At 42.8% G+C, this 25,982-nt stretch overlaps 2 protein-coding genes and 1 long non-coding RNA gene across 3 annotated transcripts; 1 reads left to right on the top strand and 2 right to left on the bottom strand.

Annotated features, from left to right (window-relative positions):
- Window positions 1-447: 447 nt before the first annotated feature.
- Window positions 448-1,518, top strand: LOC118780637. Its single transcript, XR_005005079.1, has 4 exons — window positions 448-478; window positions 722-776; window positions 953-1,083; window positions 1,441-1,518. It is a non-coding gene; the product is annotated as an uncharacterized LOC118780637 (long non-coding RNA).
- A 3,360-nt stretch (window positions 1,519-4,878) lies between these two features.
- Window positions 4,879-11,468, bottom strand: LOC118780634 (protein disulfide isomerase Creld1). The gene is made up of 11 exons (XM_036533246.1): window positions 11,299-11,468; window positions 10,056-10,188; window positions 9,862-9,944; window positions 8,183-8,293; window positions 7,660-7,751; window positions 7,380-7,559; window positions 6,951-7,046; window positions 6,750-6,833; window positions 6,489-6,584; window positions 5,640-5,780; window positions 4,879-5,104 (listed from the first exon to the last, which is right to left on the bottom strand). Exons 2-11 carry the CDS (start codon window positions 10,170-10,172, stop codon window positions 4,884-4,886), a joined length of 1,221 nt encoding a protein of 406 aa, XP_036389139.1. The 5' UTR covers window positions 10,173-10,188; window positions 11,299-11,468; the 3' UTR covers window positions 4,879-4,883.
- A 716-nt stretch (window positions 11,469-12,184) lies between these two features.
- Window positions 12,185-25,168, bottom strand: wu:fl23c11 (interleukin-17 receptor C). Its single transcript, XM_036533241.1, has 17 exons — window positions 24,962-25,168; window positions 21,681-22,115; window positions 19,612-19,636; window positions 19,260-19,388; window positions 19,026-19,130; window positions 18,816-18,916; window positions 18,464-18,569; window positions 18,016-18,057; window positions 17,713-17,852; window positions 17,008-17,067; window positions 16,542-16,602; window positions 15,979-16,208; window positions 15,616-15,666; window positions 15,455-15,506; window positions 15,106-15,207; window positions 13,807-13,845; window positions 12,185-13,661 (listed from the first exon to the last, which is right to left on the bottom strand). The coding sequence occupies exons 2-17, from the start codon at window positions 21,816-21,818 to the stop codon at window positions 12,865-12,867; spliced, it is 2,178 nt and encodes a 725-aa protein (XP_036389134.1). The 5' UTR covers window positions 21,819-22,115; window positions 24,962-25,168; the 3' UTR covers window positions 12,185-12,864.
- Window positions 25,169-25,982: the final 814 nt, after the last annotated feature.

Raw genomic sequence — 25,982 nt, 5'->3', positions numbered from 1 at the left:
TTCCAATACTACAGTATATTCTTACAAACAATTTTATGCTTTATATCGTCAGTTATGTAGCTACAGTACAAACTGTAGAGTAAAATTTTCATTGCGTAAATTTTCATGTTATGCATATGATTGATGGGCATATCTGTTTACAATAGGAAGGAAGGTTTTCAGGACTGTAACAATATACAACCGTTTTTTCCCCCCACCACGTATTGTTCTCCGTATCCAAGTGCTTGTGTATACCAATCACTCTGCCCTCCATACACTTATTCAATACAGTGTTCTTAGTCGAGAAAAGACCTTAAACGGCTTGGTCTCGAACCTTATTAAACGTAGAACTTGAACTTGTACTTGTACAGAACTTCGTTTCAACTTGCTCAGTGAACATATTTGTCTAGCAAATTCACCTCATTTGCATGCGTTGAGAGAAACGGATAGGGAGAGAGGCGTTCCCAAGCCAACCGTTGCCACCACTAAGACCATAAACGTGAGTAACCTTGCGTTCTTAAAGTCCAGTCTCTTATCGTTTCTATTTGCATACTCTTTTGTGGTTTTACAAATGTTTTGATACTGTACAGTGAAAACATGTTTGGGTTCTTGCGCAACAACGAATTATTGTGTCATCCCTTTCTTTGAAGTTTGCGAGTATCAATGTCCCGTAGCACTCTGTTAAATAAAATAGGATGATGTGGGGTGTAGTGCGATGATTTCACTTGCAGGTATTTTGCAGGTAGCTTCAGAAGCCATTTCTGCGGTGGAACACGCCTGAACCACAATGAGACTACGTAAGGACATCTTCATGGATTTTAACTGTTTAACAAGCATCGGTAATTTCTGTACGCACGTTTGTTGACGTGAATACAGTCTATCTGGAACGATGTAAACAATGACTTGCTGTGCAGAGTGCTGCGATATTGACCTAGGTTTATAACACTCTTTGGAATACTTGTCACCATTCTAGCTGGAGTCTCCTTGCCTTCTACACCTGTCTCCTTTGTCCGTACCGCCCCTACCCAACGTCACCGTTACCTGGTCACGCCCCTTGCGTTGCCTGTCATTTGTCCCGCCAACGTGCCGCTATCCGTTAATCAGGTGTGTGCAGTGTTTAAAATACCTCGCAGTACGGGTGAGGGACTTACAGTAGGACTTCACAGTGTTGGGGAGGGCACATGAGTCTTTGCACAGGTACGTCGGTCAGTTCATCCGCGTAAGTGTCATACCTAGTCGGAGAACAATTGTAAACTCCACGATTTCACCCAGTTCATTCTCCAGTTGTCGCGGTACCTGCGGCAGCTCTCCTTAGTATATAAAGTTGTACAATTATATATTCTCTCGACCGCGTCTGACTACATCACGGTTAAAGGAGATACTATGTCAGCTCAGAGAAAAAAACGCCTGAATGTGATGTCAACACTGCTTTTTTTCTCGCTGCTCTCTACTCACGGTCAGTGCGGCCCTCGACTGGACCCCTTACACCCGCCTCTTGTACGTAGACGAACAGTTAGCCTTGAAACACCAGCAGTGCACCATCACAATCACCAAAGGACGCTAGTCATGCAGCAAAAAGAATACTGCAGGTGAGAAGACAGACTATCTAAAAATGTTCATCTAAAGATAATCCCATAATTTCTATCAGATACGTATTCATTCATTCGGTTTTTCATTTTAGGTCTTTTCACAGTCTGTCTTATGTGTTGTGAAAAATTAAGCCCAAAACCTAAGATAAAAATTTGTACCACTAATGCTTTTGTAATAATTTTGATCATCTTTGTAGGTTTCACCAGGCATGGCAGCGGCCATTCTATGGTTCTCGTGCAGAGAAAGAGGATTACAGGTGAAGTGATTCTAACAAAACATGCTCAGTGCTGAAAGCACATGTGCAGTTACTTAAAAATGAGTGTAGCTTAATTAGTTGCCATGCCTCTAAGCCCACAATGTAATTGGCAATGATTTCTCTGTGAAAGCATTACAATGAGCTAATATGACTTTCATTTTCATATCATTTTGGGTATATAGTCTTACTCAATGCTGGCTCTACTCACTCAACAGCTAATTACTTAGATGAATGACAGGGAGGATCAATCAGAATTGAATGAATTTAGTGCTTTGTTGTAAAAAAAAATCCCTTTTTATTTCCAGCTCACATAAAATGAATTCATCTACAGTTGACCCACAGCTTTGGAAAATCGCTTAGGTGCACTGAAACATTCGATGACATGACATGCCACTTGTTTCCCCCAGGAAGGAAGTGCGAGAGCTACTGAAGAGGCAGATGGCGGAGAAGTGGGAGGGGCGAAAGCTGCAACTGGCTAAAAAGGCCAAAGAGTTGGAGTGTCTGCTGGAGGCAGAACGTCATGCACTGTGCAAAGAGCGTGAGCAGAACATCAGCAGGGCCCAAGAGATGAGACAGTACCGGGATGAGAACAAGAGGGTAACACGCACACAGACTCCGTGGCCTTCTATAGCATACACTGGATCAAGACTTTGAGGATTTTGCAAACTAGTGCTATTAAGCATGCTGTAAGGGGTTTACATGGAGCAAAATCCTGGCACATACTCATCTTTTATGAGCCAACCTCTGCAACATATGATGCAATAAACACGGCCCCACTGGTACACCGGCATGAACTGCGTGAAATGTGTTCAACATGGCTACATTACAGTATCTTTTGCTAACCTCTTTCATTGTGTCCCCTCTCTTCTTCGGTCTAGCTCATGGAGCAGAGCTGGAGGGACAGGGCAGTCAGTAGATCTCTGGAGGCGCTGAGAGACCGAGAACTTCTCCAATACAACCCCCTCAACTGGAGCCGCACCCTTAAATAGACACCATGAATCCCTTAACAGAACCCTCCCATAACCTCCAAATGACCATATACCACCACCTCACCATCCCACATGTAACACCATTCCAGGCACCCAAAAATGAACGAGAGGCATTATGATACAGACTTGTGTTCTCTTGTCATCAATGAATGTACTGGTGTACCAGCTACTGAGCTACTAAATTAAAGACTTGAAGTGAATATAATCACCAATAATTAAAACTGTAGAAACCTTAATAAAGTTTTATCTTTTTTAATAATGATAATAATGTAAAGAAGTGCAATTTTCCTGACATTTTTGTACAGGTTAGATAAAGCACCACAGCAGGCCAAAGAGATGCAGGCGGTTTCACATTGCCAGTAATTTACAGGTTCAGCTGATGGCATAATTACAGGAATCTCACCACAGGTAGAGAGAGCACAACTCAGACACAGAAAGACACTACCTGGGTAAGAGTGCATTTTCACTACTGAGAGGACGGATGGAAGTCGCGCGCACACACACACACACGCACGTGTGTACACATGCACACACCTCGGTGAGGTAAGTGAGAAGTGAGGTAAAACAAAGAGTGCACATGTTTGCTTAACTGTGCCTCCCTCCAAATTCCAAGTGAGGGTGCTTGGAGCTGTAGTTAGTTATGCATGGGGAGACAGATGTGTGTGACAACAGGAAGAGTTCAGTGAGCTGCACGTACTGACAGACTGACAGAGAGATGGACAGAAAGAGATTTCACTGCAGTTGTTGACCAACAGACTGACAGAGACAGGGAGATTGGAGGGCGGTAGTTTAAATCCATTCTGCTAAAAATAATGTACGTAGAGCCCTTTCACAAGCCAGTCTCAGCCCACATAACCACACGTACACAAAGAGAATTCATTCAGAATGAAAAAGCAAACAAGCATAGCATTTCCCACTGAATAAAAACCTGACAGTATGAGACTATGGGTAATTTTGTATCACAGGCAGTTACAGACATATGTATGGACTGGGATGAAAAGCATTTAAAAGGCAAATTAAAACACATTTTAAACAGGATGGCTACAAAATAAAGGGGTCCCTTTTGGTGCATTTGGGACAGACCTCATTCCCCAACATATATAACAACTCAAGGACATGTCAGCTTATACATACGAGCACACGCAGGCGCACACGCACACACACGCACGCACGCACGCACACACACACATACGCTATTGCTGCTGAGTCAGTAGGTATTCATGGGTTGTAAAGCTGCTGCAATTACACAGCTGTGCATTAATAATCCTGTCTTAAAAACAACAAAACAACTTAAAGGACATCCACACCATTCTATGTTCCTCATGTGACTATAACAAACTGGCCTCAACGTATATTTTTCATGCAATCAAAAATTTCTCCATGAAACAAAACAAGCAAATATGAGGACAGTATTTTCATGATCGTAGCGTCCACACAGGCCTTCCTCTTTGAATTCTGCTAGCTGAAAGTTCCCCAACTTGAGATGTATTTCAGCAAAGGGTCCCAACAGAATTCACTGCATTTGAAAGAACAAAGGGCCATAGCAGAAGTCTGGACACTTTTTAATGTCTCCATTCCCCGTCCCCATTTTCCCCTCCCCCCAAAATAAAAATGATAACTTCCCTTGTCAGAGCTGAAATAGCATGTAGAGGATTGGGAGGGGTCATGGGGAGCAGGAAGGGGGTTCTGAGTCCTGAGGTTCCAAGCATGATTTGTTTGTCAGGGGGTGGGGAGATGACTGAAAGCATTTTTTCATGATACTCCCTCACCTCATGTCCATCAGTGCAACACATGATTACAGTTAATGACGAGTTTAAAAGATCTCACCCGAGTCACTGAGCCGATCTCTTTTGCTGCGGAAACGTGAACCAAACAGTCCGTCTCACGTACCAGTTCCAGTGTTTATGTTCCTTTCTCCTTCCACACCCATTCTCCATGCCCCCCCCCCCTTCAAATTTCATTCGTATTACCATTTTCCCCAAGCTCCCTGTTCTTCCTCTGTACCTCATCCCCACCCACCCCCACGCCCACCCCCGCACCCCATCTGTAATTCCCAAGCCCCCGAGTATCTAACGTCCCCGAAGGAATCCGTCCAGCATGCGGTCCCCTTTCTCTGACAGCCAGTATCCGGCCATGGCGGCCACGCCCCCAATGAAGATGGCGGTGAAGACCATGTCTCCCTTGGCAGCCAGTGTAGCCAGGGCGCAGATCACCACCCCAAAGAACATCTGCTGCAGCACCAGCACCTCGTCGTCCGTCATGTCCTCGAAAAGCCCCTTCTCCGGGCCCGCTGTGAGGGACACAGAGAGAGACGACCTGCCTGAAGCACTGCTTCTACCTGACTGCTTCCTACAACCACACCCTCAGCACTGAAGCCACACCCACCTGAAATGAAACCCATGATTCAATGTTTGGCTGGATACAACAAACATGCACTGTGGTAGTGTTGGCCAATGAGTGGAGACCAACTCCACTGTGGGTGGTAGTGTGGCATACTGGTAAGAAACAGGGCTTGTAACTGACAGGTTGCTAGTCTGATTCCCCATTGGGGCCCTGCTGTTGTACCCTTGGGCAAGACACTTTACCCAGAACTGCCTCAGTAAATATCCAGCTGTGTAAATGGGTGACATGTAAAAATTTATATCGCTGTGCGATATAAATGACAATAAAGCAATGTAATGTAATGTAATGTAATGTAATGCAACTCTGAGTTTGACAGTCGGGTCAGGATGCATGTGCAGTTAAGATGCGTGGCATGGTGCAGGCCGCACGTGGTGTGCGGTCCGGTGCAGCACTGTGTGGTGTGGTGCGCTCATCTCACTCACAGGGTGGCAGGTTCTCCACACAGATGCTGTCCCTGCGCAGGTACCCGTCTGCACACTCACAGCGGAAGGAGCCCTCCTCGTTGATGCAGGCCTCGTTGAGACCGGGACACGCGATCGCTCTCTCGCTGCACTCATCGATATCTGTCAGAGAGACAGAGCGTGTCTCATGGCTAGGCCTTCTTATCTCACAGGATGCTGCTGTTTTCTGACTCGTGTTCACTCGAAAAGACAAACCAAAGGTCTATGCTTATACAGACAGTTATGTGTATATGCCAGCTCAGGGACACTGCTCACAGGCCAGAGACAGCTCATCAGACAGTTATGCAGTGTTAAGCCTTGGGAGGTTCATGACAGGAATTACAATTGTACTGTTATTGTGGCTGCAGAATACAGAAATCTATGAACAGATGCACACAGTGACACCACTGAAAGCTACATTAAGCTTTAAATGTGACCTTTAAGGTCTGCTGATTGGGTGAAAGTGAAATTTGAAAGATCTCTGACTACCATCCACCATGATACATTATGTGCAATCACAGCGACTGCCCCTGATTGAAGAAAAGCATCCCAAAATTAATACCAAACCAATTTGATATCTGAGCATATGGCATTACAGATCAGACTGGGATAAAGTTACCAACAGCTTTACTTTACACTTCTCTTGGATACTGGAAAGTCCATGCTGAACAGCAAATATATAAAGTGAAGTCAGATCAGATTGTAACCTACAAGCCTTTTCATTAGCTTACCCTAACTTAAACGGATGAAAACATTAAATGGCATCTGTCTGCTTTCAAGCTTTCATTCCCATTATTCAAGAGAAGCGGACATATGGATGGATGGACTCACCCAGGCACTTGGCTCCCACCAGTCTGTACCCGCGGGCACACTTCTTACAGCGAGCCGGTCCACTGCCCATGCAGCCCACACATGCCTGGTCACAGCCTGTGAAAAAGCCATCTCCATCAACGCATAATCCACCCAGGCTGTGTCACGCTCAGCATGGTTACACTGCAACACCCCCCCACTCCCCCCACCCCAGTTACTGATCTCAAATACTGTACACCCCACCAACCACACCCACTGGTCCCCGGCTGATGAAAACGGTACCTCTGCACTCGTATGAGCCATCCGTGTTGAAGCAGTAAGTGTTGGAGGGACATCGCGCCAGCTCCGTGCCACACTCGTCCATATCTGAAATGCAAGAGGAGCCGCTGTGATCCTGATAATGGGAGTATGCGACTGTGAGGACAGGAGGGAGAGCAAGACGGGACACGCTCACAGGGACTGCTCACTGAGCAGCTCACTCACCCACACACTTGTTGTCATGGAGAATCCAGCCTGCCTTGCAGTCCAGGCATCTGTAGTCCTCTGGTCCAGTGCACTTCTTACAGGCGTGGTAGCACGCTGGACGCGGACAAACATGCAAAGGAAAAGACAGGTCTATTCGACAGTGCATTCGGCAAAACCGGAAAGGCTGTGATGTAATAAAGATGAACAGGGTGTATTGTCTCAAATTACAAATGTCTAATACAGAGGAAGCTTGGGGATATCAGAGAGAGTTCTGTGTTTGATTGATATCTGAACTGAAGGCTTGAATGTAATTGGTGCATGACAAAGAGTTGTGTGTGACTGTTACCAGTGTGACTGTTACTTAGGCTGGAGGTATGTGTGACAGACGCATATGCAGGCATCTTGCCCATGAATGATGACAGCATGAAGCTTGCATGTGATCATTACCTGAACAGGAAGCCTGTGTGTGATTGGAGGTCTTCTCTCTATAGTAGCCATCTGCACAGTCCTGGCACAGCTGCCCAGCGTAGCCTGGGTCACAGACACACTCTCCACCCCCCAGGCGTGTCCCTTCCCCTTCACAGCGCCCCAGACCCCCACACACCCCGCCGGGGCCCACAGGACACTCTGAAGCACAACAAAAAGTGGCAAAAGATTAAAGGTCAGACTCCTGACAATGTGTGTGACAGAGTGAGATAGAAGGGGGGTGTGGTAAATTGTTTCATACCTGCACAATCAGGTCCAAACTTCCCTGGCGGGCAACACAGCCTCAGTTCATCAATACAAAGCCACTCAAACAGGTCTGGTGCTTCCTGCTGTCTGTAAAAAGAAAAAAGTAGCTACTTGGGTGAGATATGGGGATATAGGAATATGTAAACCTGAAGAAAAACAGTGCTGGGAATATCCAATCCGTTCTCTATCAGTTTAATTTATGAATTTCAAGAAATAAACAGTGGACTGTTTTATGTACATGCATAATAAGTTGCCTAAATGCACACTGCATGAAAATGAAACATTTATTTGTGTAAGATACCCCTTGCTCATATGCAGTTCTTACCTCTGTCAGAAGACGGCTGTGCCCAGGAATCTACCATAATTTGCCTGGGTTATCTTAAGGCGTTTGATAGAAAAACTATTCATGCATTCAATGAGAAACAGTTTAATGGAACACAGGAAAAAAAAATGATCCTCTCCTACATTTTGAAGACAGCAGACAGCCACTGAGACACACATTTCAGGAAGTGACGCACCTATGGAACCACCATGTCTCCACTTGGTCCTCAATCTGCTCCAGCAGTCTGTTGCACTCGAAGTCCGAGCTGTCACACGCAGACTCCACGATCTCCAGCAGCCGAGTCTCACTGGGGGCCGGAGGTAGTGAGGTGGAGAGGGACAGTCAGAGAGCCACGAGGGTGACAGACACCATGCTGAAGCCTCACTCACACTGCACATGGCCTACTTTCCACAAGAGTTTTGAGCTCCAGCTACAGGGGATCCAGCCTAATGATACAACAGGTTCTATTCTTACACCTGCAACTTGGCATCATATTAATCAAAATAAACATTCAGCACAAACATTCAAATGGCGATTTATATAATTAACATAGAACACACATATTTTTGGCTAAACCTCCAAGCAAACCGTTTTGTGTAAAGTAATAGGCATGGTTACTACAACTACTGGATGGAAAAAATTACCTACTAATACATGTGAGTGGATGCTTTTTAAATTGGATGCTGAGAAACAGACAGCTGATCTCAACATTCCTTGTCATCATGGCTTCCTGCAAGTTTTGCTACGGAAGATAGTTATACGATATGGTACACCAAGTATGTATTCTGTACTGAAGAAAAGCAAGTGTGCTGCTATGAAGTATCATAAAAAGAAAAGATTCACAATTTGCATATTAGCGATACAGAATCTGTAAAAACGGATTACAGAGTATAGCTATTTGCTCACTATCTTCTCGTTTAGTGTCTATGAAGTCATTTTGCTAAATTAATTTTAACAGTAGCAAGCTAAATACAATGCCCCCTCTCTTTGACATTTAGCAAGTCAGTAGGGGCATGAAACAATAAATCAATAATGCAAGAGGAGCAGTAGTATAGAGTATCATGAATATTGTTGGGCACAAGGTGAAGTGCAGAACCTGCAACACCTGAGCCCTAACAATGCTCCTGATATACAGTCCCCCACAAATGGTTTTCTGCATTTATAAAACAGACATGGATAGTTAAGAAATATTATCACGTACTCCAATTGTTGAATGTGGTTCTTCATTGCTATGATCTGATGGATTGTAGCATTTATTTGTGCGTTTAAAAAACGTAGCCATCACTGACTTATAATGGTGCTGAAGGGAAAGCTTTTACCTAAGGGAAGTGAGACTACAGGAAAGTGCCTTACAAAAGCTCTTGGAGGGGATACTGTATAACACATCACTTTCTCATGTGAAATTTGGGTGTAACAAAGCTCAGACTGGAAAGTAAATAACCATGGTGCGTACCGAGGAAAAAGAAACATGCTAAGCACAATCTGCCAACACTACATGGGGACAAAGAACCATGCTGATGTCCTCTTGTCAAACAATGTGCTTTAGTCTATGACTGGCCAAGATGTTATAAGCAACATCAAGATTAGGGTGGCCAACATGTAGCCCTTCAGAGCATCATATGTGGCTCAAGAAGTGAATGTGAAGGAAATGTCCACTACAAATTGGATTAATGCAAGAGACGGACAATTAAAAAAGGAAATCATTAAACACTGAATATCTTCACAGTGGCCCTTTGACAAGGACACCTTTAAGTTTTGGCCTCTTATCTGGTCAGACTGGCAACCCTGGTCTGAACCAACTTTAAGTGGGTGCATGTCGCATGCTTACAGGCAGGAATCACACCCCAACCCAAAGAGGAATGAAGCTCTTCCCACCTGCGTGCATATTTGGCAAGTTTCTCCTCCTCCCATGCTGTGTTCCCACCCCCAAAGTTCTTATTGGCTGTTCTTTCCAAGCCCTGAAACACAAAAGATCAAAATGTTCACACTAATGGAAACGAAAGAGAAAAACAAAATTAAAAAAAGAGATCAATAAAAAAGAAAACTCCGGCAGGAAGATGCACGCGTACCTTGATGAAGTTCTCTGTGAGTTTGCGGCATGCCTGGCAGGGAGCGGTCTTCACGCGTACCACAGACAGCACTGAGCACAGTACCACAGCCAGCAGGAGGGGCCTCGGTGACCACATTTCTTCTTGGTAGCCACTGAGAGGGATAAACGATTGAAATTGCTTGTTTACTTGCCTCCTCCCTCAGCAGCACTGATCTCTAACCAGTCAGCGCTCTTCAAGTGAGATCTGTGAGCAAACCGCTGCTGAAGGGAGTAGGAAGCCAGAAAGAAACCTGGGATTTGGAAACCACAAGTCTTACAAAGTACATGGTGATGATTAGAATAATTACACCAATCAATTTACCAGAACAGATGTCATTGTGTTGAATGGAACACAAAGACTGACCTCAACACAACCTACTGCAATAATGCTCTAATCTTTTTGATACTGTATTTTCATGTTAGTTTACAAGTTCTCATGACAGCACCAGTACTCAAGAGTGTATGTGCAGTGCTCTGGTGCCAATGCATTAGGGCGTGGGTCAGCTGTGACTATTGTAAATGTCCACTCTTGGGAATTGATGGGTTTGGGGGTGGTCAGTATGATTAGCTGTTCAACAGACCTCTCCCAAAGCAATGTGAAAATTACTTGTGTACACGATAGGCATAATAAAAGCAATAATAATATTTGTTCTAATACCTACGACGAATCTTTAAATCAAATGGTTTTTGTAGCTGTCTGGAAACGACATAACTACCAGAAAGCTAATGTGGTTAGCTAGCTTGTTAGCAATAGCTAGCTAGTGAGATTTCATCTCGCACAGGTACGGTCGGTAGCCACAATAACCCTGTTTGACTGACAAAAATGTAACTGCACATTTAACTAGCTGCATTACCGTATGCTGAAGATCTGCGAGAGAAGAATGTAAAAAATCACATATTCAAGCACGGGGGTTGCTGACCAGCTAACACATACAAAGCTTGCTCGCTAGCTGATTATCAGATGACATGCAACTAGAGTAGCTATCTAGCTAGCGAACGAGCGAGAGTGCCACATTCGATGTCAATTCGAACAACGTCATTTTTTTAATGCAAGGTGGCGGAGAAACCTGCAAACGTCAACGTGGAAAGAGGTCGAAAGGGAGTAATATTTTGCCGGCCGAGTAGATGGTGCTAGCTAAATATTATTATGGCAGCTAGCGTGCCAGCTAATGCCGTTATGATAGCATAATCTAGCGCATGGGGGATTCATTGCCGCAGCCTACCTTTTGCTTTGCTGGGATTGCAAGTGTTTACTAGTACGTTGATGGACGACGCGAGGTGACTCAGGACCCTTGCTCTGTGGTCATTCAGGCTGTTGTGTCGCTTGGCCCGGCTTAGTTCGGCTTCGGCCACACTAGGCTGCTATGATTCTAGTTGCTTCTGTCCCGTCCGCAGCGGCAGCCCAAGGGATACCGCCCCGTTCCGCTGGGACGCAGCACTTCCACCAATCACAGCCCGCCGAGTACCCGGAGAAAGGAGGGGTTTGCATTACGCATGGACACATAGCGCTCAGCCAAGCAATACCAAGACATTTAACTTTATTTGAGTACCTCTAGGTACAGCACACCCAGCTTGGAAAAATATGTACACCAAAGAACACAAATAAACTCTTTAAGTGTTACATGTCATTCGAAACCACATCAAAGACCAGTTTCTGTTTGCTTCTGTGCTTCTTTGCTTTTGTACTTCACATTATGACATTTGTTTACATAGGAATATACAAGTCAAGCAAGGTTTATAAATATGGTATCTATTTAGTGCCATATATAAGTCTGACGCCATACATAAACCTCCTTGGGACAAACAAATACAGAAAACAAAAAGACAAGTTTCCAATTCACTCAAAAAAAGAAAAAAAACTGAGAAGGGAACTCGCCAATACTCCACATTTACAATTTCAGAAATATATTTTGTGATAAAAAATGTAGAGAGAAACATCTTCCAAAGTACTGACAGTTAAATAAATGTGAATATACCTGTGAAATTTTCAGCAAGTATTAATAGGTGCAAAACAGATATTCACCTTTCCGATGATGCAGGAGCAATGTCACTTTGCTGCACTATCACAGGAACTTAACATATCCACACAATAGTTTACAACATGCAGACTTCCTTATAAAAAAAGGCAACAAGCAAGATGGATAACAATCATTGAAGAGCATCATATAAATCTTTACAACCATTTTCGCCCATTTAGACATCAGTGGGGACAGTAATGATCTTGCTGACATCATCTCTTTATTTCACTGCTGACCCACAGGCAGCCTCATTCATGCTCAAATTCAGTTTCCAACTGTTCATGAAACAGCTTTTTGAAAATGGTTGAAACAACATAATATTAAAGAAGCTTTTTCAGAAAAAAATCTAATAAAATGTCAGTACATTCAGAGTCCTGCAGTGAAATCACATTGACCCGATCTGAGCACAATAACTTTAGGCTTTGTTAGTGTTTCAGGCAACTGAACTGTAATTGCTTTTGTCCTTCATTTTTCAAAACCTGTTGAAGTGATCCCTCTTGTATATACAATTACTAGACACATTAGTGAAACAAAGCAGCGGTATATTGACATTCATGTTTAAAATGCAGGGACAGAGGTGAAAGGACAGAGGCATGCAGTGATTTCAACAAATCTGACATAAAAGACACAAACTTCACCAAACGGAGGACCCCCAATGTTTCAGTGGGGATTAGAGGGAGGTTTGGAGTGCCTGTCCTTGTCAGTGTGAGTGGATACGATCACACTCTTCTACAGACTCAGTGTTCAGTATCTCCACTTTACATCCAGTGGTCACACCCAGTCCATCTTTCCAGACTTGGGGCTGGAGTTGGGGCTGGTTGGTGGTGGAGTGTGACAAGGCTGCAGGGGCACGGTTTCCCATGCATCTTCTGTCCCTGAGCCAGCACCACCCTGGGAGAAGCCCGGCAGCCAGAATCCCCCTGAACCCCCAAACCCCCGGAGCCCCACCGTCAGCGCCCGCGAGGCTGCCCTCAGCCCCCCAGCCCGACGCCGGTGACTGTGCCCCCCGCGGGCCACCGCCAACTCAGTAAGGAAGCCCAGACTCTGCGAGGGGAGGCTGTACAGTGGCAGGCCTCGGAAGAGCTCTGGTAAGGCCTGGCCGTTTCCAGGGGGGAGCGGGGGCAGGGACTCGAACTGCGCCAGGACAAAACGCTCTCCGGCGCGGCCCTGCAGGTAGTCTGCCAGAACGCAGCTCAGTGATGCGCTGAAGACATCCGAATACGGGGAGCAGTAGGGGGCGGAGGACGCTCTGTGCTTCTCACACCCCTCCCCCTTCTCCAGGGGCGCGTCTCTGTCCCTGCCCCAGCGGCCCCATTCCTCAGCCCTCTCTAAGGCCGCGCGCGTCAGTATCAGCACCACCTTGCCCCCGTGCCTCTGCAGACGGTCCAGCCGAGAGTGCAGCCAGGGCACTGGCCCAAGGACGCTCAGCTCCCCCCGACTCCACAGATCCAGGGACACGTTGAACCCTAGGGCCGACAGGGAGGAGCCCAGCCTACACACCAGCCCAGGGAGGGTTTGGTCTGAGTCTGGGGGGTACAGCAACACCACCTGCCCACCTCCCACAGCGCCTGAGAGAGGGGAAAAAGGCTTGAGCAGAGGTGGTAGTGGTAAAAGGAGAGACAGATGGGGCATTCACAGGTTTATGGGGTAGCATAGGAGGGAAAGGGGAGATGGGGGCTGCATGTGAATAGAAATACAAACCAATCATCTCACCTCGTATGTCCTCATCTTTAAAACATTTCCACACCCAGCCTGTTGGAGAGTTTGACAGCATTGGAGTTAGTAAGGTACATGGCATTGTTTTGTATTGAAATTTTCTCATTTCTTGATGTATTATGAATCACACATCCATTGAAAAATGTATCTCGGAATTAAAAGCTAAACAGCATTGTGCCCTTACAGTCAGTGGTACAAACAGAAATACAGGAATACAGAAATTCTCAGATCAAAAGCATTAAAAATGTATTCATGATGCAGTGATACAGGCAGTTTTAATCTCTGTAATTCTCTGAGCATAAAGCAAAGGTTTAGTCCATTTATATTGAATACTATATAGATATCATTCTGGATTCACTGCCAAGAGTTTTAACAGCCTACCGACAGAACAGAGGCACTCCTGATTGACAGTTCCTCTCTGATCAACTTCCACTCAAGCTACAGTACCAGTCAAAGGTTTGGACATAAGATAATGGGAAACATACATTCAAAGACATTTTTGTTTGACAAATATGCTTAAATGCTTGAATTATTTTCTCATACAAATATAAATAGTGAAGTTGGTGTCTATGTATGAATTTCTTTCAAAAAATGTTTTAATTTTAAAAAATATTTTTGGCTGCTTTGAGGAATCTAAAATATAGTTTTGATTTAATACTTTTTGCATAATTCCATTTGGGTTCTTTCATTCTAAAATGAGGAAAAGAGTAACAATAAAGAAAAACCCTGCTATGTGTAGGTGTGTCCAAACTTTCAACTGTTACTGTATACTGAATATTATATGAAAAGAATGCCAACAGAACAATGTGTTGAATTGGGCAGTGTGCAGAAAGAGACTATATCTCTTAGTCTGACTTTCATATATTTTTTAAAAGAAACATTAAATATGGATCTTCACCATACATACAGCAAGTACTACAGTAAACATAAAAGCCAGTTGCTCATGTACTGGAATAATTCATTGTGAATTTAACACATTTTCCAAATAAAAAATTATTTAAAATTAAGGCGATTGCAGTTTTGACCTTTTCAGACTGAGGGTAAATTTTATACATCCATTTCCAGACAGACAATGGCACCACAGAGAGTACACAGGTACAGACACTACACTGACACTGTAGTCTGAGTATATCAATAATGGAGGAAAAGCAATACTCTGCAATACTTTCATTCACTGTGTTTAAGTTACTCAATTACCTCTTCCACGCCTCTTTTGTGTGTGTGTGTGTGCGTGTGTGTGAGTGTGTGTGTGTGTGTGTGTGTGTGTGTGCGGTATACAGCACCATTAATACTCACTTTTGAGACTGCCATGCAGTAGGTAAGCTCCAAGTATTGCCAGACAGATTACAAGCACGCTAACCAGGACAGCCAAGCTCCAGCGTTCTCTTGGGGCTACATCTTAACCACACAATAACATAATGTCAATTGCAAGACTACAAAACTGCAGCAATATTGTTATTTGGTTCAGAAATAGCAAATACATGTATTTTTTCTCATAATTACATTTACAGTTTACAAATATAAAGTATACAAATGTACAGGTAAGTTTAATCTTTCCTTAATCAACACCAATTATGACATTTCATCCCATAATTTAGAATATACTCTCCAACATACTCTCAGGCCCTGAGGGTCAAAGCCCTACCTGCATATGGACACCATGGACCCAGCTCTCTGGCCATTCCTTGCACTTTTCCCTGGACAGACAGACAGATGATCTCAAGACAGACCCACAGGAATATCCACTCAGCATAACACCATGGAGATAAGGATGAAAAATAATAACAAAGAGATAGAGCGTCTTACCAACACACACAAGGATGGATGAGGCTTTATGTTGTTGAATTCTCCTGTCATCTGCAATGGTAGAGGAGCAATTAGTTGTAACCCAAAGTATTCAGACAGGTCTATTATTAAGTAAACAAAGCGAAAAGGCATGAATGTTGATAGAACACCACACAACAACTGGTATTTAAAGCAGGCTGTAGCTCAGAATATGAAAATCAGCTCTAAAATGTTAAGATCTTATGTAAAATCCAAAATCAGTCAAAGGAATATTCTATCCATGGTGCAAACACCAGATCCTAACACATATGGCATATGCATATGTGGCTTGTACTCCACTATCATAAGTCTAAAGGGGTTGAGTTCCCAGTCTGATACACATACCCTATGACCTTGGAAATTCTCTTTCCAGTCTACTTTTATGTTGTTCTGTCGGGAGCCCTCCACCTCTCCGCATTTCTGCCCGGCCCTTCCCTCTCCCATTCTGCACAGCCACAGTTCAGCCTCCACCCTGCAGGGGGCAGTTAATTCCCATGACAGGGCTGTGTCATTGCCATTCGTCTGAGTTGGAACCACAGAAAGTGACACGTTGTCCCACATGTTCTTGAGGAACTCTGTCAGAGGGAGGGAGACAGTACACTCACAGAACGAACAAAATGGCACATGGTTTCTTTAAATCACTTCGGATAATCTGCAAAATGACATGCACTACACTATACAGTGTGTCATATGAGTGAGAGAAAATAAATCAAATCAAGCTGGTGATCTAGAAAAAATTACCTTATGTGCAGTGAAATGGATATTTTACTGGTGTGGCTCAACCGGACAAATTAAACAAGGAATGACTGCTGTGTGAGATTGAGGAATTATAACCATTGTGTTTCCTTAAATTAGATCTGATTCCATTCAGTTTCATGATGAAAAGCATCAGTGTGTGCTTCACTTACCTGTGTGGTTCAAAAAAGGACAGGTGTTTACCCGCACCGCATTTCGTTTTAGCCACCATACCTGATATAAGGAGAGGGAGAGAGAAAGAGAGAGAGAGAGATAAAATATAATAAAATAAAATTCATAGGTCCCTCACTACACCTGTAACACAACAAAACTATTAGAAAGGCAATATTTTCGTCAAGAACCTATAATGTGTACATACAAACACTAGACTTCCCGGATAAGCGCTTAAATAAATATTTGAAGAATGTTGCAGCATGGCTTAGGAGTATGCGAAAAATTTCAAATGTCAAAGTAATTGGAATATCACAATAATCTATTCGACTTGCTCCTTACTTTCAGAAGCCTTTTGTGTCATTCCAAATTTGCATTTGAACCTGAGCCAGTAAATATGTTTACATGTAGATGTGTTAGCTTCTGTGGCTTTTGATGGCAGGGCTATGGAGAAAGAGGCTACATTACCTGAAAGCATAGGCAGGGGGTGACAAAGTGTAATGGAATTGTGAACTTGTGCGTTGAATTCTGTGAACATTAGACATGAATACACTGTGAGTTCAACAATACAGCACACTGTAAATATATACACTTCAGTGCAGAACTCTTAGACTCATTCTGGAATTACATAACATGGATATGATAATACAGTTTCGTATATGGATATAATCACAACAGAACAGTGCTTCCGCAGAGAGAGTGGGAGGAATACACAGCTCACATCCCTTGGTTTCACTCGGTGTGATGTATGAAACATTATCAACAAGTACAGAGAAACATCATCTCAACTACACTAGCCTAGAACCTGAGGATCTGAAAAGGTGTACACGAAGGACATGTAATACTCTTACTATGTAATATCCCTATGGAATACAAAGAGGATAAGCTTTAAATTGATAGGAACTGGCGAAAGTACCAGATGTTGTCCATCTGTCAATGTGAATGTCACTCTTGAAATTCTTGGCAAGATGTGTTGCCAGAAAAATAGCTCTTTTAAGAAAACAGATCTAGGTTAAAATGATGAAATACGCACAAAGATTTGACTTCCTCACACATCACAGCATAAAATGTCTAAAACTTAAAATGACTACAGAATTGAATAGTCACAAGTCAGGTAAGGAGAAACAGGGCAACACAGCCGCTGACAGGTCGCAAAACAAAGATGAGACTGACCAGCTTCTGGAAAATGCAGTCTCTCTTCTCTCCATATTTCATGCACATGCCCATGGAGAGGGAGTAGTTCATGTCATCCTTGTCCATCTCCAGTATGGCCACTCCCTTCTCCCGGTTAATCACAGTATGCAGTGTAGGGACTGCAAATCAGATCAGTAATACAACTGTTTTTTTAAAGATCAACTCAATATAATTTGTAATCGTAATGTTAAAATCTGTGACAGATACACTTTATAATGCACATTCAGCAGAATGACAAAGGACTACACAATGCAGGTACTGTATACAGTTATAATGACTGACCGTCACACTCCCTCACAATCCTCTTTAGAGCTGGTGAACAAACTGAGGGTCAGAGAGAGAGAGAGAGAGAGAGAGATTAAGACACAAATTTTTATTCTTATTCTGTTTTCTTCTCCATGTTTGACCAAAAAATGATATGATCATATGATCATACCAATTAAAATATCTTTTTCTCACGAAATTCCCACAAGATCTTCTGACTCAACCTTGTGTTTCCAAATTTACAGTACTGTATGAGCAAGAGGAAAGGGTGACGAAAATGACTTTACAGACTGTTAGGTATTCAAACTCAGAGCAACTTTTGTTGTGTCAGTTATAATAGCTACGATAATTTCAGAGGAATCACACCCAGAATCCAAAGTGATTGTGCTGGAAGTGTTTATGGCATTAAGTGAAAGTGGGAATGCTCAGTGTACCATGCAAGTGTGGAGGAGGAGTGAATGTTTACCATCTTTCTCAGAGGGCAGAGTAAGGTTCCTGTGGGTGGATTTGGTGGTAACAAACACAGGACTGCCAAACAACAATTTATCAGACACCACCAGCGACAGCCACATCTGTAGGAGAAACACATTGCCAGGAAAAGATGTGGACCAAGGATAGATGAATAGGATACTCAAAGCCTCAAAGCCTTTCTGATAGTAAAACAACAACACAGGCAAGTATTTGATTACAGTCACAACTGATTCATGATTTGTGATTTACTGTGTGCAAACAGGAGCAGCAATGTGCTTGTTTGTCAGTAAAACTGATTCAGGAAGCATATACATATGAATAGCACTACGCCTCATCCTCCAGTTTACCTCTGGTTTACGGTCCTCAGGTGCAACAGATGGCAGTGTGAATTCTAATCTCTTGCAAATATTCAAAAAGTTTGGGACGTTGTAACAGACGTTTATGGAGGCTGTTGCAAAACAAAGAGACCAAGCAAGCGACAGGAATGAGTGTGATTGACCAACACTAACTCAAGAATGATAAGACTTCTTGGACAGGCAGCAGTGTTTTTTACAAACCTGTCTGGTAAAGGAGGATATCCTGGCTGCTTCCCCCACCCTCTTCTCGATCTGTACTTTCATAAATCTCCCCTTCACCTGATTGGTCCTGGTCATCATGGAACGCTGTGACACAGTATGCACCAATTACAGACACAACACGCCAGTTACACACTGGACAACAAACACACACAGGGAAAAGCAGCTGCTCTCTCGCAGGTCCTGTGGTGTGCATAGAGATGGGCAGTATGTCACCTGTGATGGTGAAGTGGATATGGATCTCTAGGCATGGTCTGCAGTCTTTGCCTTTCCTGCAGCACAACAGTGGCTTGAGCTCCAGTCTATTCACATCTGCACCTGAACCAGGCCTCATTGGATCCTCATCTATATGCCAGGCAAAGACACAGACGGGCGGGGGGGTGACAATAAAATGTTTCTCACCTTAAAAAAAGCAAACCTGATCCTTACTATTGCAAAGCCTCACAGTGCCATCCATCATTTCATTGTATTTTTCTATGCCCCTTCATCTTGCCATAATGCTACTAGCCCATTATTGTTATCATCCAAATGCCCGCTATTCCATCCAACCCACACGTGCTCAACTCACCTTCCACTGAGCAGTCAGTCAGGCCCTGAATGAAGAGGGAAGGCAAAATTTTCATTATACACACAGACCACCCCGAACCCCCACCCACAAACACACACACACACACACACACACACACACACACACACACGCATGCTTCACCTCACAGAATGCACTCCTCACACAGTCCTAAAGCAGACCTGGAGCTAAACTTTGAGCACTTTGCATCACTAGCATAAACATTATGTAACCATTATATCTATTGACAGATTCAGCTACACCTCACAGACCACACAAGCACTAACAAGTATCTCTGCACTCTGCGCTCATCTCAGGATCCTTCATTTGCGACGGATCACTAGAGCTTTCATTATTCAGAAACAAAGTCTTCCATGGCTGCACTGTCCATATGCTCTCCTGGCCACACCAGAAGGAGCCTGTAACCTTGGGAACAGTGCACCACCGTGGATACTCAACACAAGCCACCGGATTGAGTGTCATGGTCTGCCGGGGACATGAATAAGATATGAGGACTAAAACATTTTCTTTCCAAAGGCATCTTTGTGTCACAGGAGCAAAGAGGCACCTGTTCATTTTCATTTCTCTCTCTCTTTCTCTCCCTCTCTCTCTCCTCAGCTGTCACAAAACTGGTCTCGTCACATAACTGAATCTGGCTCTGAAATTTGTATGGGCTGTAGGAGGCATTAGTATTACTGTGTTTGCTGGGTATGACACAAACACATTGAGGGGGTTTAACAGTTGCTCTTATGATTTCCGTGCAGTTGTACAAATCATTCAGTTTATTTTTATCTTCTGTTTCGTTTGTTATCTAATATGATATGTTTCATTTTCTGCACAAATGGCATTTGCATGCAAACTAAGTGAACTGAAACACAGATAAATATCAACAAACACATGCGTCTCACACACACACACATGCACGCACACACACCCGCATGCACACATGGTCATATGCAAATACATGGTAATTCCCACACAAGTAGGCAAACAATGTGGTCTAGAATGTTGCGTGTGAAGAGAAGAAAAGAGTGTGTGACAGAGGGAGGGACAGAGGGGGAGTGTTTTTCTAAAAAGACAAAATACAGCTTCTTGAACATAGCTATAAGGCAAGTGTGCTGTGCTCTACACTGTATGAGACCTCTGACAAAAATGCTTCAGGAGAGCAGAAACCTCTGCTTGGGGTCACTGTGAGTGCACACCAGCATGCTCCTTCTCATCTTCCACAGGCATGCAAATATTTAAACAGTGAACCTGGTACATTGGGTAACTCGATACCCATTCAAATGCAGCCTTAATGTTGGTTGAATTGCCAAACGGTTCAAGAACCAGAGAAAGCCCTGCTGCTTGAGAGACTTAACAGCCGATCTTAGAGGTTGGTGGCACTGTAGGCATACGGTAAACAGAATGACCCAACATGGTCATTATAATGCTGTTATATGGAAAACTCCAATTGTTTTGTTACTGAATCAAAACTTAAATCATATATGTCACACGTCGTGGTTTCTCTTCACTGCTCTTTACCTACAAAGCACTGAATTATCTACATTCACTGCATATAATCCTGATAAACCCTTAAGGTCTCAGGTAATCTTAATTACCTTGTTTTACACAACAATTTATAGGCCAAACAGGTGAGTCTTGGTGATGGTTAATGACACCTTCTCACATAGTGTACACTGCATTTCTCTGCCATGGTTTAATTGATGAAGAACTAAAATATTTTGTTAAGAATGCTGTCTAGAGATACATTTGGCAGATACATAACCTGGAATACAATAACATTGCCACAAGATGATTTACAGTTTTATCATTGAAGGAATTATCCAGGGTAAGTTCAGACTTATATATAAAGATAGATATTGTTCAATTCTATAGATATATGTTCAATTCTATTATTTGAACTTTTTCTGTTAACTGTTTCCTTGCCTTAAAAATGTCTGACAAATTCAGGATGCAAGAAATAAAATTAAAAATGGAAAATTGTCAGGAAAAATCCATGGTAAGCACACTATGTGGTCAAAAGGGAAGAAAAAAACTAAAGGAGACACCTATTTTTCCTCTATGCTTACCTCATGGCAGGTGAGCTGAGGACCCTGACCGTACTCTATCATCCTCAGGACCACAGCAGAAGCACAGACCCTGAGTGACAGAAGCACCCAGCCGATCTGCACCAGATGCGCCATCAACCCCTTCGAATTGTGCAACATACTTTTCTGCCCTCGCCTGCGTCAGCCCTGCTGAGTCTCCCGCAGCTTGGCCACTGCAACCACCTGGTGAGTTTGTTGGGGAATCTCAGGTGGCTGTTTGCTTGTTTTCATTCCTGTTGACAGGGCACTAATTCCCCATTCTCTGTCCGGATACCGATGATGGCTGTGAATGCCTTCCCGCTTGGCTACAGTCCTCAAAGCATTCCCTTACACATCACCAGCCTCAGAGAAACAGTCAACTGCCCGCAAGTGGTTTCTCTCACACATCCAGGCAAGAATTGGCCAGTCTCCAAAATCCTGAAATGAGACACCCACTATCCAGTAAAAGGAACTGTGACTGGGATTCTGGGGTTACCTGCAAGACAGAAAGGGGAAGGGGGTTGTACAGAGTAAAGTAAAAAAGAATAAATATATGGTACAAAATACAATAAATATATTTTACAGAAAAAAACACAAATGGGATCTCCCACTAATATGCCTGTGTGGTTAAAAAATGAAAAAGTAGCTTTATTGTCACTCCCAATGGGCCATAGTTAGTCTGAACATACCCCAGATCAACCTCTAAAAGTACTTGTTGCTGCTGTTAACTCGTGGGTGGGGCCAAAGCAAACGTTATGATTTTATCATCTTATCACATATTTAGACGTCAGACTTTGTGCAATAACAGAATCCGGAAAGCATGTCAGTACCAACATGCTGTAATATGTGGTTTTAAAAATGATTTCAGTTTTCAGTTTCAGTTCTTGTTCTTTCAGTTCTTCTTTTCCACTGATTACTGAACAATCAGAAATTCTGAATGTTCATTACTGTTAGAATTTCTGATTGCTCTGATGTCATCTTTTCCCTGAAAGGATCAGCATTAGAATTTGATACCTTAATAGAGTAAAAGACATAAGCCTAAGTGTAGCTGTAGCATGATTCAACACAATGGGATCAGTTTTAACAAACAGGTGGGTTGGTTTGTGGCCATATAATTCAATAAACCCCACAACATGCATAACAATGTCACAGCAACGACTACATTACACATGCTGGACATAATTATTGTAGCATAAAAGGATTGATTCCTCGCACAAAAACACGCTGAATCTGGCGCTGGCAGTGGATCGTATTGAATTTTTTTGGACAGGAGCCAGATCATGCTAGAGATTAACACCTCTCACTTCACTTGTAGGATCAACTGACAGTTTTGTTAGAAATAACTGTCCTAGAGGGAAACTGCCTCAACAGAAAACTGTATGCAAACACACAAACGCCACACACACACACACACACACACACACACACACACACACACACACAGATAGACAGCATAGTGAGCTAAGTCTCAAGCTGAGTCCAGTCACAGACTTCTAAAACGATAAAACAGGGATGGTACTACAGTGGTGTCTGAAATTAGCTTCGGAATTTAACACATCTATCACATGCATATGTTACACTGCTGATATGATGTGCAGCCAAAACCAATCACTAAGAGTCCTAATTATGCAGGCAATAAAACGGGCTCTTATCAGAATGCAAAGCATGTGCATTCACCCCCTCCAGGTAAGGCAATGCCCTGTTCACTTGTCTTAACAGTCATGCCTTCCCTAACTGATGCACAATGTGGCTGATAGGACATAACAACTCCAATTCTGGATATCAGTTGCTTTCACAGATAAAATAAAGATGTTATTAATTATTTTAAGGGTCTATATGATTTAGTGCCTGAGTTCATCTCAGAGCTTTGACCCCATATATGTCCACCAAACATCCCACATCTCCATTTCAGGGTATTCTATGTGGCAAAAGATAGGCTCCTCTGTGCAGGTCCCTTAAATATTATAACTCATTGTAGTGCTGTCTGTTTTGAAATTGTGTTTTTACTCCTATTGAGTTTTTAGTAACATTCGCCAGACAGCTTTTCTATTGGTTTAGTACTTGTTTTAAGTTGGAGATTTATTTGTATCAATGTTCTCGCTACATAGAGTTTTGAGCACCTTTTTATGAAAAACACTTTACAAAAGGTTTAGGCCACAACTGTGAAGCATACTATTGCAATCATATAAACTGTTTTAAAACAATGGATGTTTTATCCAAATACACATACAATAGTAGCTATACCTGTACTAAAGTTGCGGTATTGCTTATGGTAACCTCTGTAGGAAGAAGAGAAAAAAAGCAGCCTTGCTGCTATCTAATTGGTTCAGTTTCTACTTTCTACGAAGTATCTTCCTTGTTCTGTGATGAGTTTAAAGTCGCAAACATTTCGCAACCGAGCAAGTTTCCAGCAGTTCGCTGAAAGCAGAATCCACACAATTGAGCGCTTGTTTCGAATGATATTTTGGTGGAGAAGAGGCGTAATAATGGTAGGGCCGTTTGCATCGAACAGATAACCATCTTCGTGACAGATAATGTATGTTAGCGAGGAAATGTTAACTACCTGGGTGTCTGAGTTTGAGACGGTGAAAAGGCTTCGTTACAATTCATACCTTTCCTAAAAAAAAATCCTAGTTGATTTCTTTATTTGTTGTCTTTTCATAATAGGCTACAGTATTGTAGGCTAACAGGTGTTTAGTATAACCTAAGCAGCTGTGGAGTTTTTCCGTGCGGTTTCCTTCACCCATTTCATAATCACTGATTAAAAGTGTTAATTTTGTTTTAATCAACTAACTTTTGAGTAATAGCATATGCGATAACTTATTGACAAAGTGGTACCACGCGTATCTCTGAAGTGTATTAAAAAAACAACTATAAGTATATAAGTATAAATACAGTATAACAGCATAAAATAATGAAAACATGGTATACATCATTCCATTATTTTTCTAAAAATATCAAAGGTAACAATTTAGCTACAACTTTTATGAAGATATGACCTAAGACCTAATGACCCAAGTCATTATAAATCAATTGTTTATACAATTGGCATTTAACAGTATCTGTTGTGAACGTGGTTACAGCACCTTTTCGTCTGTAGGTTACTAATGAACACATTTGGAACATTTTGGAGCTCCCCTGCCCTGTATATAGGGTTCGCGCTGTGTTGTGCTTAATATTCATTACCAAAGCTAAACACCATAATTTATCAATCGTAATTGTATATATTGCAATTATTAATTGTAATAATGTGACTATTTATTCAAAACAAGCTTTTTACTCACCGGTTGTTGTAGGGTGGTCAAAATATTCGTTTATGTGTATTACGGTATCACTGAAAGATGCCGAAAATACACAAAGGTGAGATGATTAAAGAATTCGTCCATCCACAGTGAATTATATTGTAAGCTATTATGAGAACACGTAGAAGTCAGTGAAAACTGAGCGGCATTTGCTGTCGCGGCTGTAATCCTGACAGGTGAAAACTTAACGCTCTGTAAACCTCTGGATGAGTAGGCTATGTTGCTCCTGGGTCTTAGCGCCGACAACATAAACATGAAACGGAGCTTAGCCCCGAGGCGCGGTGGAGTACCTTGCCATCCGGGTCTCAGGTGAGTGTTGCTGATAAGAGATGAGAGCGAGGGAACTGTCTGTAGTGTGCAGTCCTTTGCAAGGTTCACACTGGTCAGGCTTTGTCTGATTTCTGACAAAACTGTTCACTTTCACTTACTTTCGATATTATTTGCGACTTTCGTGGTTTGCAAAAATTAGAGGGCTACAACAATATTTAGTCAACCCAGTCTCCATTCCATTGGAACAGCATCGTTCAGTAAAATAGTTCAGTTCAAATAATGAACCGCAGTCTATGCCGGACTTGTCTCAGCACTGAGCTTTATGGTTATATAAGACGCAGGGTCACTACAGGATGTAGGCCTAATTAATTTATCACCTTCCAGTTTATCTTGCCCGAGAGGCTAGGATTAAAGATACGTCTTTCTGCATTTTGCTTGACCACCCACGGAATACGTAAACTATTGAATGTTAGTATGTCTGAGTGCATGCGGTTTCTTGGGCAAGCTTTGTACCTTGGGCAAGGTAGTTAACCCACAACTGACAGCTGTATAAACAGATAAAACTATAACCTGTGGAAGTAACTGGAAAGGACGTCTGCTAAATGGCAATGAAGGCAATGCAATGTTAAGTATTACCTTATATAATAAAAATTTGCTAGATTACCGTAAACCCCACTTCCTAACTGCTCTGGCATACTGTGAGTCAGTAGGGTGTGTCCATTTTCTGAGGATA

The sequence above is a fragment of the Megalops cyprinoides genome, chromosome 7 (assembly GCF_013368585.1).
Source record: "Megalops cyprinoides isolate fMegCyp1 chromosome 7, fMegCyp1.pri, whole genome shotgun sequence".
In the NCBI taxonomy this organism is placed as follows: Eukaryota; Metazoa; Chordata; class Actinopteri; order Elopiformes; family Megalopidae; genus Megalops; species Megalops cyprinoides.
This window is presented reverse-complemented; position numbering and strand designations above follow the sequence as displayed.

Coding starts and splice junctions, on each gene's coding strand:
- LOC118780634 (XM_036533246.1), bottom strand. CDS start 10,172: ATGTGGTCACCGAGGCCCCTCCTGCTGGCTGTGGTACTGTGCTCAGTG. Junction 9,945..10,055: donor TCACAGAGAACTTCATCAAG/GTACGCGTGCAT, acceptor TTTGTGTTTCAG/GGCTTGGAAAGAACAGCCAA. Junction 6,834..6,950: donor CCATGACAACAAGTGTGTGG/GTGAGTGAGCTG, acceptor CTTGCATTTCAG/ATATGGACGAGTGTGGCACG.
- wu:fl23c11 (XM_036533241.1), bottom strand. CDS start 21,818: ATGTTGCACAATTCGAAGGGGTTGATGGCGCATCTGGTGCAGATCGGC. Junction 16,209..16,541: donor TCCTTTTTTGAACCACACAG/GTAAGTGAAGCA, acceptor TCCCTCTGACAG/AGTTCCTCAAGAACATGTGG. Junction 13,846..15,105: donor ACTGCATGGCAGTCTCAAAA/GTGAGTATTAAT, acceptor ACTCTCCAACAG/GCTGGGTGTGGAAATGTTTT.